This window comes from Coregonus lavaretus, assembly GCF_964263955.1.
Source record: "Coregonus lavaretus genome assembly, chromosome: 3".
Taxonomy (NCBI): Eukaryota; Metazoa; Chordata; class Actinopteri; order Salmoniformes; family Salmonidae; genus Coregonus; species Coregonus lavaretus.
In genome coordinates this window covers 29,609,187-29,622,170 of record NC_139990.1, presented here as the reverse complement: position 1 = coordinate 29,622,170, position 12,984 = coordinate 29,609,187, and the positions used below count along the sequence as shown (strand labels likewise).

At 42.9% G+C, this 12,984-nt stretch overlaps 1 protein-coding gene across 1 annotated transcript in view; it reads right to left on the bottom strand.

The window, feature by feature from the left end:
- The window catches only part of angpt1 (angiopoietin 1), a gene marked incomplete at both ends in the record, with an annotated part of 86,428 nt that overhangs the window by 43,023 nt on the left and 30,421 nt on the right, over positions 1-12,984 (bottom strand). The window contains 3 exons of the mRNA XM_084151604.1: positions 1,667-1,899; positions 3,179-3,300; positions 4,605-4,760. Coding sequence (XP_084007730.1) covers positions 1,667-1,899; positions 3,179-3,300; positions 4,605-4,760 — 511 coding nt within the window. The remainder of the gene's footprint in view (positions 1-1,666; positions 1,900-3,178; positions 3,301-4,604; positions 4,761-12,984) is intronic.

Below are 12,984 nucleotides of genomic sequence, written 5' to 3'. Positions count from 1 at the left end.
TGAATCCGAGCATTAAAGGAAATGCTAGGGGTCAGTTTTCAAAACAGAGCCTAACTCGATTAGACGCCATCCAATGGCACGAAAAGCTAACCGTCCCCGAATGAAAACACAAATCTGATTGGTAAACAAACAAATCCTCCCCTGAAAATCCTCCCCTGTAACGGAGCATCATCACATCTAGATTTAGACACCGTGGGGAACGGAAGTGTTGCGACCTCCCCTAGGAGCCATTATAGGTTGAATTATTTGGCAGGGGTGAAGAGGGTGACCCCAGCGCCCGGTTGGCCCTCATTGCCACCGTGGAGGAGGACGGGACCAACCCCGGAGCCAGGACGTTCATGTTTAATTTCACTCTCCTCTCGTTAAAGCAGCCACCAATCAAGGCGGGAGGCTGGATGCCCCAGTGACCCCAGAAACACCCAGAGCTGACAGAGAGATAACATGGCTGACTAGGTGACAAAGTTGCAGAGGTGTTCACTAAATGGATTCCTGGCAACTAATGGAACATGGTAGGCTACTTGCCAGGTCAGTTAATGACTTGTTTTTCATTTGGTGACTTGGTTTAGCGACTTAATAAACCCTAATAACATATGTGGGTCACAATATGGCACGGCACAGGGATTAGTTAATATGAGCCAATGAGTCGAGAGCTTTAACGACACTCAAAGGATCTCCTGCCATAAAGTGTTCCTACTGTCAGAGCTATGAAAAGAGGCCGCTGGGGACTCTTTTTGCATAGAACATTAAAGCTATGGAGTAGCACGTGTTAATCATGTCATGCACATATCCACTCTCCATGTCTCAGATATCCATTCATGCCTGCTCATTTCCTGTTAGACGGGTGAACAGCCACAGGAAGAAGTGTGGGGTCTTGGGCCGGAAGCAGGAAGTAGGGAACATGAACAGGCTGCAAGGTTTCTCGCTAGACCACTCCACTAATCCCAGCACACACATTTACTTGAAATCTCCTATGACTGAATGTGATCGAGGGAAGACTTGGGATCAAGTGGGTTTGGGATTGTGCTGTTGTGTTGAGATGGAGGGGGTGTAATGAGTTCACTGCATTGACTAAAAGTGAGGGTCATGTTGCTGTCGGGGTCAAGATATGGACCAAAGGGAAATCCCAGGTCCCTAATTATCACCACGGGGAGACACGAAGGAAGAAAAATAGTTGATTACTCAAAATGGTGGCTGACATTTCACTCAAGCAGTAACCACAGCCTAGGCTGTCACAGTAAAGCGTGATAAGCCATTACCGTAAAGAGAGCACCACACTGAGCAGCTAGAGTCACGAGTGCTTCCCGGAAAAGAACGACCACTTTGGTTTCTCCCTCAAGCAGAGTTCAAGGGACAGGGCTTCACTATGCCTCCCTGTATGGAACCATGTTTATGGTATTGGCATCATGACAGCTCTTGCTCTCTCTCAGAGGAAGCCAGAGTATATGATATGACTGCACAGTCTGGACAAAACATGTTTTTTTCTATCGCAATCAAATGTCATATTTGGTAGCCCAGTTTCCAAGCACCTTCTTTTCTTCTTGCACCTGTAATAACACACATGCATGTGTTTTTACTTTTCTCTTCAGGGTGTAGCTCCCAACTAGGCATCTTCTTGAAAGAGAATACAGTGTTATGTCTGTCAACACGAGACCCTTAGCTACTATACCTCCGTCCTTGTTGCAGAGGCTGATGAGGTTGTGCACTGTGTCCATCATTTCCTGCTGCTGCCTCTGCATGGCGGTGCTGTTGCCCGTGGCCCTGGTCAGCTGGGTCTCCAGCTCACGGATCACCCCACTCTGTTTCCCCACCAGAACCTGCAGGCTGCCCTTCTGCTCCCGCAGCGTCCCCAGCTCCTCCCGATGACGAGACTCCATCTCCTGCATCTTCTGCTCCAGGAACCTTGGGAGTCGGAAGACCCGACATAGGAAGGTTTGTTAGGCCTATGGCTTTAGTTTATAGATGACTGTAAACTAAAGCTATAACCAACTTTTCTCTATCAGTTTAGTCCTCTATTCGTGATTTGGTGCTTACGTAGTTGTATGGTAGTTACATAATTGTCAAAAACAGTCGAATTCCATCACTTTCTAAGTTATTTTCTACATGCATCCTTTTGATAGATCAAGCAAGTGAATTATCATACCAAATCCGCTCCGGCATATCCCCTTCTCCCGACCCCAAAACATGTTCTGAACTGTATCCATGGCAACATGTGGTATGGAAACCCAACTATATACATTACGCCCAGACTTAGTAGAAATACAAATGTTTATGTCAGTGGATTCAGTCACCATGAGTTGCACACAGACAATAAACATATATAAATACATTTCATCATTCACTTTGCAGATTAACGTAAGCCCTAACTGTATCCTATGGTCTTCCATTTTATAAATAATGTCTGAAAGATGATATAGTCTGACGTCATATTGATTAACAAATTCAGAACTACTCCGCTTGCATTAAATTGATAAATAAAATAAAACGTTTAAATAGGAGGGGATTTCATAATTGCACAATCTTTGAAAATTGCTCTCAGTAAAGGAATCCTCTGTGGAGGCTGCTGAGGGGAGGACGGCTCATAATAATGGCTGGAACAGCGCAAATGGAATGGCATCAAACACATGGAAACCATGTGTTTGATGTATTTGATACCATTTCACTCATTCCGCTCCAGCCATTACCACGAGCCCGTCCTCCCCAATTAAGGTGCCACCAACCTCCTGTGGAACCCATGTCTATAAACCTTGAGTGCAGGTCTCAAATATAGGAATCAGTATATATATATATATTTTTTGTTCAGAAGACATATGAATGGAAGAATTCAGTACAGTTGTGTTCCTGTATTTACAGTGAGCACTAGGGATGGGAGGGAGCTTTTAAGTGGACGATGAGAGACAGTCCCACTGGACCAATCAACAAACTGGACTCTGAAAAGCCATCCAAAAGCCACATTCGATTGCTCCCATTGCAACATCATTAAAGTGCAGCTTTCAAAGACGAGCTCATCTTGGAAAATATGGCCTCATGCACTTCATACTGTTATACATCAGGGGATTGGGTGTCTTATTGCACATTGAGTTGATCTGTCTATGACGGAGTTTGTGTCTGGAGTCTCTGGACAAAAGGCCTGATGTCTTTAAATGAAGTTTCACATTGTGTTAGCGGCCTGTGAGTTTACCCGTTCTTGTCGTGGAGCTTTCTGATCTCGTTGGTCTGCACCATGAGCTGCTTCTCCAGCTTGTTGGTGGACAGGGAGTTCTCAAGCAGCTGAATCTCTAGTCTGGAGGTTTGATTCAGAACCTGTCCCAAGACAGAAATAGGTTAGTGGTATCCTGCCTTGTAGAGGTGTTCCAGCAAAACAAAATGTAGGTAAGATGTAAATGATCAGCTCCTCTTTAGGAAGAGGTAATAAAGTATAGGTTTTGCATAAAGTGAGGTTGTTCTTCTGACACATGGTAGTACTCACATGGCAATACTCAGTGATTTTGCTTAGCAACCTTTTTTTGGGGCACATCAGCAAAAATCTACCCCCACAAGTACTACTTTTGTCCCATTCCTTCTAAAGCTCCCCAAGTATCAAGCGAAGTTGAAACCTAAACATACATATGCACAAGTGGCGGTCAGTGCTGTTAAATTTTTTCATGAGCATGGCCTTATTTCTATTACAGCATATTGGATGACTGTGATTCATATTCCATTCACCCAGTTCAATGTAACAACGACAGGTTTAGGCTACTACTACATGATACTCTAATTTTCCCTATACCCATCATGAGGTTGCTACAACCTAGCCTATGAATACAAGTTTACAAGGTAGGTGCACACAGGTCGACATTCAATACTGCCTTGCACACTATTGCCTGCATCTAGCTGATAAAGCATGTTATCATTAGTCTAACTGTTGCAAACGAGAGTTTCCATTGGACAAATTCAAGTATGTTTATCCCTGTTTTGTTCTGTTTGCTTCCGTTTAACAAACGTTTTTGCATTGCAGTGCTAGCTAGCTGTAGTTTATGCTTTCAGTACTAGATTAATTCTCTGATCCTTTGAGTGGTTGGACAACATGTCAGTTCATGCTGCAAGAGCTCTGATAGGTTGGAGGACATCCTCCGGAAGTTGTCATAATTACTGTGTGTCTATGGAAGGGGGTGAGAACCATGAGCCTCCTAAGTTTTGTATTGAAGTCAATGTACCCAGAGGAGAACTGAAGCTAGCTGTCCTCCGGCTACACCATGGTGCTACCCTACATAGTGCTGTTGAGGCTACTGTAGACCTTCTTTGCAAAATAGGGCGTTTTAATCAATTATTTGGTGACATGATTGTATTTAGTATAGTTTTATCTAAAAAGGATAACTTTTTTAATGTTTTAAATGTTTTATTTTATGAAATTCACTGAGGAGGATGGTCCTCGCCTTCCTCCTCTGAAGAGCCTCCACTGATATGCACATCACATAAAGAGAGCGTAGGTATTTATATGGCATCCATATTTTCTTTGGCCAGTTCCCCCTTTGCTTTTTTGGGGTGGTTTAATGTGGAATAGCTGAGTCAATGGTGCGTGAGATGGATCCCGGTGGGAGTGCGAGGAGTTTGGGGGGATATAGTACCTGCGTCTCCACATCCGTTAGCTTGCGCGTCTGCTCGGCCGTCTGGGACAGGAGGTTGGTGCCCATCTCCAACATGGCGGCCGTGTGTTTGTGAACGGCACTCTGCTGCAGCTGGGCCATCTCTGTCTTCATGCTCTCCTTTATGTCGTTTTCAATCTGAAGAAAGATTATGAGAGGATGGATGAGACACAGAGCATGAAACAGACTAAAACAGATGGCCCATAATGCAGAAGCAGCAAAAATGGGGTATGTTGAAAAACAAAGGTAGCAGAGGATAAACAGACGCTATAAATCACACAGACACAACAAAATAGAGATACGTTTGAAAACAGTGACAGTTGAGAGAAAGCATTCAATCACTTTAGTTGAAAGAAAGAACATGCCTGACAAATGGATACCATCCACATTGATCAAGATTAAAATCTCATACATTCTGTAATCATTGTAATATTCCCTTAAGTGGACATTTCAAAGGCCTTCTTATCAGTATCTCCATGTCATAGATCAACAGAGTTGATTCTGTCTTTCCACCACATTATTCTAACACAAAACCTCTTCATTGGGGAACCACCAAGTGAAGAATGAGCTTCAGAATATAGGTGGATCCATATGTAGGTAATTAGCTAAGGAAGGAAGAGACAGAGATGGCCAGATACTCACTGGTGCTTATCTTGAAAGCACTCTTTCATTCCCCAAAAGTGAACGGATACAAGGCCGAGACAGGGTTTGAATCAGCATCAGTTCATGCACGTGCGGTGATGTTCGGCCTGTTACATGTTTCACCATCTGCACTGACACTTTTCAAAACATTCATGAATAATCTGGATGGCCTGTTTGATTTGGTCAATCTGACAGTGGCCCTTCTGAGCTCACTCTCTAATAGGGTATTTTCAGAAATGCACCAGCCAGTTACAAACATTATAGTGTCGCATGCGCTGATGCCCTTACTCAGCAACTGTTCCTGGCACATATACACTTTGTTGAACGAAGAGTACAGCACACATGGAGACGTCACCAGCCCAACTCCACTACTCACTCGATGGTGAATGATTTTTTTTCTGTGAGACTCTTAAAGAAAGCATTTGTGACATCAAAGTCTCTCACTTTATTTTTCCATCCCTCTGAAAATACAGATTGTTCCTATTGTCACATTAGCCATGATGTCCGGTGATACCCTATGCCAACATGGTTAAAGGAACCTTACATGTGTGGCCTCCAGGGACCTGACTTGCACTATGACTGAGTGACTCACGTTAAAAGGTCCTTAGTCCTATTCTAGATAACACAGGCACTGGGATAGTCTAGACTTTCATGCTCAGACTTTATGTTAGATTTCAGTGGAAGAATGATGCAGTTGTTGTTTATCATGCCCATTATAGCTTGTGTATGAGTGGTAGTTGAAACTTTAAAGACCGTTGAAGTTTAATCTTTAACCCTTTACACTTGTGGGAATTGGCCTTTATGGATAGGGTTAAATTGAAATGTTTCATGAAGAAGAAATATGAAATGCATATGCATATGCATGGTAGCAATTGAAAGGGAGCAATTTGGAGATTGTGGGAAAATTATTAGACCAAAGTTGAGGACACAACAGTTCACCTGGTACAAGACTGAATCCAAACATTACACTGTTGATTTTATGTGCATTTTACATTTACTGTAGTTTGTGCCGCATTTGTTGATAACGAAAAATCTGAAAATACTCTCGATACAGTCAGTAACATGATAAGAATATTCCTGGAAAATTTGAGGTAGGTGCAACATAAGACAAAAACATTACACAGGTTTGAGTGAGAGGACTAACTGGTGTCTCAAAGTGGCCACACACCTCTCCAAAGTGTGCACAGTTCCTAAGTATTTTCAATGCACCTTTATGACTCAAAGAAGAGTCTTCAACTATAAGCTGCTTTTTTTTTTTTTTAGCTCTCCTAGCTGTGTCAATGAGGAACTAGTGCAAGCACACTTGTAGTTGTTTTTTTTGGAACACAACCCTGTATCCCCGCCATTACACAATTACTGTTGTTTTCACGCAATCTAAACATGGTCCATTATAAATCGCAATCTGGGTCAAGTGGGCATCATCTGAGTGATTGTTCTATTGCCAAAATGACTAGCTAAGTTATAAAATACAATCTTACAGTGTTAGGCATTCACAGGGCAATTCAGAGAAAGAGATCGTAATTTTGGTACGCATAGAAAGGAGTCATGCGTGCATTCAGGTGAGTGTTCTGCGGCAAATCTTGACAATAGACAAACATAGGCTCATTCTGTTCAGAACAACCCATGTCATCTTGTAACTGTACATCAAACATAGTGATCATAAATCTTGACACTGTATATGACGTGAGTTTTATGATATGGAAATGTGAAGTGCACATTTAGACTGGCTTGCTTTTATGACATCAAAGCGGTATTTATTATAATCCTCAACATCTCATCTTTCAAAATACATTGAGTCCTCTTAATTGACAGCATTTCCCTCGCTCAGACAACATAAAATGTGCCAAGATCGCCCAATTAGCGGGAGGGATGGGGACGAATTCTTGTCTCATGCGGTGCTCAAGTTCAGAATGGCTGTCAGTCAAAGACCATAAAGCACTTTAAAGCTCAGAGCCTGAGTGCTGACGTCATTTATAGCGTATTACTGTACAGGCTCCTATCAGTGACCAAATCTGCCATTTTCAACCCGTATACAGGTACGATTGTAACGGGCTATAGACTGTAGAAGTTTAAACTTTAAAGACTGTAAGGTATTAAAAGTTTATTACGTGTGTCTTCAATTACAGTTTTTAAGGTAATGTGTACAAAACTGACACATTTGTATTCCCACAGTAGTAATGATGTTTCCAACTAAATTATCATGGAAAAAACATGTAAATCTGTACAATGTATCACAATAAATTAAACAATTATATCATTGTATGATATTACTTCATATTTTTTATATTTCATTTATCATGTTTATTACAAAATAGACAAAATGGAAAATATGTATTTAGCTAAAGAACATAAGTACAGTGGGGGAAAAAAGTATTTAGTCAGCCACCAATTGTGCAAGTTCTCCCACTTAAAAAGATGAGAGAGGCCTGTAATTTTCATCATAGGTACACGTCAACTATGACAGACAAAATTATTTTTAATGAATTTATTTGCAAATTATGGTGGAAAATAAGTATTTGGTCAATAACAAAAGTTTCTCAATACTTTGTTATATACCCTTTGTTGGCAATGACACAGGTCAAACGTTTTCTGTAAGTCTTCACAAGGTTTTCACACACTGTTGCTGGTATTTTGGCCCATTCTTCGATGCAGATCTCCTCTAGAGCAGTGATGTTTTGGGGCTGTCGCTGGGCAACACGGACTTTCAACTCCCTCCAAAGATTTTCTATGGGGTTGAGATCTGGAGACTGGCTAGGCCACTCCAGGACCTTGAAATGCATCTTACGAAGCCACTCCTTCGTTGCCCGGGCGGTGTGTTTGGGATCATTGTCATGCTGAAAGACCCAGCCACGTTTCATCTTCAATGCCCTTGCTGATGGAAGGAGGTTTTCACTCAAAATCTCACGATACATGGCCCCATTCATTCTTTCCTTTACACGGATCAGTCATCCTGGTCCCTTTGCAGAAAAACAGCCCCAAAGCATGATGTTTCCACCCCCATGCTTCACAGTAGGTATGGTGTTCTTTGGATGCAACTCAGCATTCTTTATCCTCCAAACACGACGAGTTTAGTTTTTACCAAAAGGTTATATTTTGGTTTCATCTGACCATATGACATTCTCCCAATCCTCTTCTGGATCATCCAAATGCACTCTAGCAAACTTCAGACGGGCCTGGACATGTACTGGCTTAAGCAGGGGGACACGTCTGGCACTGCAGGATTTGAGTCCCTGGCGGCGTAGTATGTTACTGATGGTAGGCTTTGTTACTTTGGTCCCAGCTCTCTGCAGGTCATTCACTAGGTCCCCCCGTGTGGTTCTAGGATTTTTGCTCATCGTTCTTGTGATCATTTTGACCCCACGGGGTGAGATCTTGCGTGGAGCCCCAGATCGAGGGAGATTATCAGTGGTCTTGTATGTCTTCCATTTTCTAATAATTGCTCCCACAGTTGATTTCTTCAAACCAAGCTGCTTACCTATTGCAGATTCAGTCTTCCCAGCCTGGTGCAGGTCTACAATTTTGTTTCTGGTGTCCTTTGACAGCTCTTTGGTCTTGGCCATAGTGGAGTTTGGAGTGTGACTGTTTGAGGTTGTAGTCAGGTGTCTTTTATACTGATAACAAGTTCAAACAGGTGCCATTAATACAGGTAACGAGTGGAGGACAGAGGAGCCTCTTAAAGAAGAAGTTACAGGTCTGTGAGAGCCAGAAATCTTGCTTGTTTGTAGGTGACCAAATACTTATTTTCCACCATAATTTGCAAATAAATTCATTAAAAATCCTACAATGTGATTTTCTGGAAAAATAATTCTCAATTTGTCTGTCATAGTTGACGTGTACCTATGATGAAAACTACAGGCCTCTCTCATCTTTTTAAGTGGGAGAACTTGCACAATTGGTGGCTGACTAAATACTTTTTTCCCCCACTGTATATTCGGCTGAATCTGCATCAGTAGAGTGAGAAAACCAAGGTCATTAATTTAGAACCCACAGCGGCTGTCGACTGCCTTTTAAATAATTACTATAGCGGCCACGAATGGCCTTGTTTTTCTAACAATAATATCTGTGTCAACATCGCAAAATGTTCTTGCTAACAACCCGTTGTCATATTTTCGTGTGGCTGTTGTCATCAACCAGAAACCGGAAACAGGGTATGCTCTCATCTGACTTTTCAAAGTTTTTTAAACTTCATTACTCAAAATGACAGCGCCGAAGCAGACATGACTTTTGCAATGTTGAGTGCTACATCCCAACGGCCAGTTAAATGGCGTCCCTTGACAAGACAAGAACAAGATGTATGTCAGGAGAAGCGCAGGTTTATCATAAGGAGACTATACTTGGAATACTGAGGAGGAATGGAGGGAAAAAGAGAGGCAGAGGAGGTCGAAGAGAGATTGGGAGGAAGATGGTGAGCTTGAGTTGGTTAAAAATGGCGGAAAAAAGGGAGATGATTTGTTAAAGAAGAATGGTAGAAAGTTATCGGAGCCTGTGGCTTGCACCGAGGGTCAGGATAAAGATGAGTCTGTGACAGTAGGAGTGAAATTTTTTGAAAAAGTGGACCCTTGCCTTTTGGCTGATCCATTTGTGGTTTCAGGGTGGGTGAAAACAGAGTTGGGTGCTGTGGAATCGGTGAAGGTAACCAGAAGTGGTCTTGTGATAATTGTTTGTGTTTCTGCTGGTCAGAGGGAGCAGGTGCTCTGAGTTAAACGAATGGGGACAAGAGAGGTGAATTGTTTTGCTCTCAAGGAAAGGGCGCCATTGAGAGGAGTGATTACTGGAGTAGGGGTAAATGTGAAAGTTGACAAACTGAAGGGGAAGATTCCCGGTGTTTGTGACGCTCGTCGTTTGGTGCGACGTAGACAGGGTGGCGTGAGTGGTGAAACAGAAGAGTCGTTGTCTGTCCTTCTGAGTTTTGATGTTGAGTCTTTACCTGACAAAGTGATGTTAGGATATATAAGTTATCCCGTATGAGCTTTTGTGTCGGATACATTATGGTGTTACAGGTGTTAAGCTTATGGGCATGTGGCAGCAATGTGTAGGAGGGAGGTTCCTAGGTGTGAGAAGTGTGCAGAAGGGCATGAAACAAAGGAATGTGGAGCATGGGGAAAGTAGTGGTATGTGTGAATTGTAGGGCTGCCCATGGGGCTGGGGATCAGAAATGTCTGGTGCGAGAGAGGCAGGTTGAGGTTTCCAGGGTAAGAGTAGTGCAGAAGTTGTCGTATGCTGAGGCAGTGAAGAAAGTAGAGGTCGGTCAAGGGGGGGCATCCTGAGAGGAGTGGTGTGAGTAATAGAGCTGTATCAGTACAGAGGGATAGGCCAACAAGTGATATATGTTTCAGTAAGATTGGATTTTTAGCATTTATAGCAATGGTTATCAACTGTACTGCAGGGATGGAACGTAAGTCGCAGAAAATTGAGGTTTTGGTGGCAGCTGCAGAGAGGTATTTGGGTGTACGAGGCTTGACGTCAGAAGAGTTACAGGGTGTGTTAAGGGGTGGTGTCCCATCCTTTCAGGCTGTTGGCTTGAGGTAGGGCTAAATAGATTGTGAGTGTAGGGTTAGATGGTAGAGTATTTGTTGATTTATTTATTGTATTTTTATTTTTTTAAGCAAAGTATAAGGGAGTTATACTCCAGTCTAATAGGTGGCGGTAATGCAACATTTATTGGATGCCAACCGCCGTTAATCCTCATCTGATGATATATGTTTGGTGTTGTCGATGTTTAATGCTGTGAAACTTGAGGAATAGCTCACAGATTAGCAAGTCCTGTCATGTCATGATAATTTGGTTGGTACAGGCGAGCACATCAGCGGTGGAGCTCGAATGATTACGCACTGTCTCATGGAAATAGTTGCAGTGTTTAGCTGTACATAGTCAGCTAACTAGTTGGTTGTTTTGTCTTGTTTCTACAGATTTAATTCATATGGAAATGGCCCAAGCTGCTTGCTATAGCTAGCTAGCTAACTAGTTAGCCTGTCAGGCAAGAAAAGTTGTGTGTAGTGGTAAATTTGGACAGCGCTCACGAAGCGTCAACCTCAGCTGTCACTTTCACTAGCTAGCCATACAGACAACCTGCTTACTAGCCACCGAAATGAAGGCTAGCGTAATCTGTGTTAGGTTATGGGTTGTCATGTTTTCTAGGTGCAGATATTTATAGGCTATACATTGCCTTGTTTTCCTATTATTTGACAGCTTAGCTGTTGTGTTAGGGTAGTAGATGCCCGCGAGGTGGAGCTCATATGATGAGTTGGATATTTAAGCAATAAGGCACGAGCGGGTGTGGTATTGTCACGTTCGTTGAATGACGGGTCAGACCAAGGCGCAGCGTGATATGCGTACATGTTTATTGATCTATAAACACACGACAAAACAACAAAGGAAACAAAACAAAATGTGAAGTCCAAGGTAGAACACACAACATACCTTACAAGGAACAAGATCCCAAAACTAGACAGTGCCAATAGGCTGCCTAAGTATGATCCCCAATCAGAGACAACGAGCGACAGCTGCCTCTGATTGGGAACCACACCGGCCAACATAGATCCACACATACTAGATCGACAACATAGAAAAAGCACAACAAGGAATATACACACCCTGACTCAACATATACGAGTCCCCTGAGTCAGGGCGTGACAGGTATATGGCCAAATTACCACGACTAAGGGCTGTTCTTACGCACAACGCATAGCGGAGTGCCTGGACACAGCCCTTAGCCGTGGTATATTGGCCATATACCACAAACCCCCAAGGTGCCTTATTGCTATTATAAACTGGTTACCAATGTAATTAAAAATAAATATCTGATATGTCACTGCTGTCAGCCAATCAGCATTCAGGGCTTGAACTACCCAGTTTATAATTATTTACATAGCCAGCTAACAAGTTGCTAGTTCTATCCTGTTTCTACCAATGCAATTCATTTGGAAACTGTCCCAGCTTCGTAACTAATCAGCTAACATTGGCCAACTCTGTAGTTAGTCTGTCAGGCAAGAAAGCAAGAGTTGATTGGAGGAGAGAGAGAGTGTGTGTGTGTGTGTGGAAATGGGAGGCGTGTAACTGTATCACACAATTTATCATGTAAACCCCTCATTAGGAAGAGAGTATGTGTATGGTTGAGAAAAAGAAAGAGAGGGAGGAAGAGAGAGACAGTGTGAGAGGGAGAGAGAGAGATTATGTTCCTGACTACAATTGTATCCTATTTGTTGCTCCTCTCCTCTCCTCTCCCCTCCCTCTGTTACTCTGTTCCTCTAGGTCAGTGAAAGTGAGGGAAGTGATGTGGAGAGTCAGGGAGGAAGAGGAGTTAGAGATGATTGGAGGGATAGAGATGTGGAGCGAGGAGGTTGGAGGGAGAGAGGAAGAGGAGGGAGAGAGGAAGGGAGAGTGAAGGAGAGGAGAGTGGAGGGAGAGAGGAAGATGAGAGTGAAGAGGATGGAGAAAAGAGTGGATGGAGAGGTACATGAGGAGGGAGAGGGAGAGGAGGAGGAAGATGGAGGGAAAGAGGGAGAGCACATCAGAGAGAGGAGCCTATGTTTCCATGGTGTGTGTCTGCCCTAAGTCCCACCATTCACCCTTGTACCACACAGCCTGGGCCTAAAGTGATAGTGGCAGGGGTTTTTGAGTTGTTTTTAAAAGTGTTAGGAACTTATATCTGTTCCATAACTTATAATGGTTACAACAAGAAAATGAGCGGAGTTGACCATCTTGACCAACTGAGGAGCTA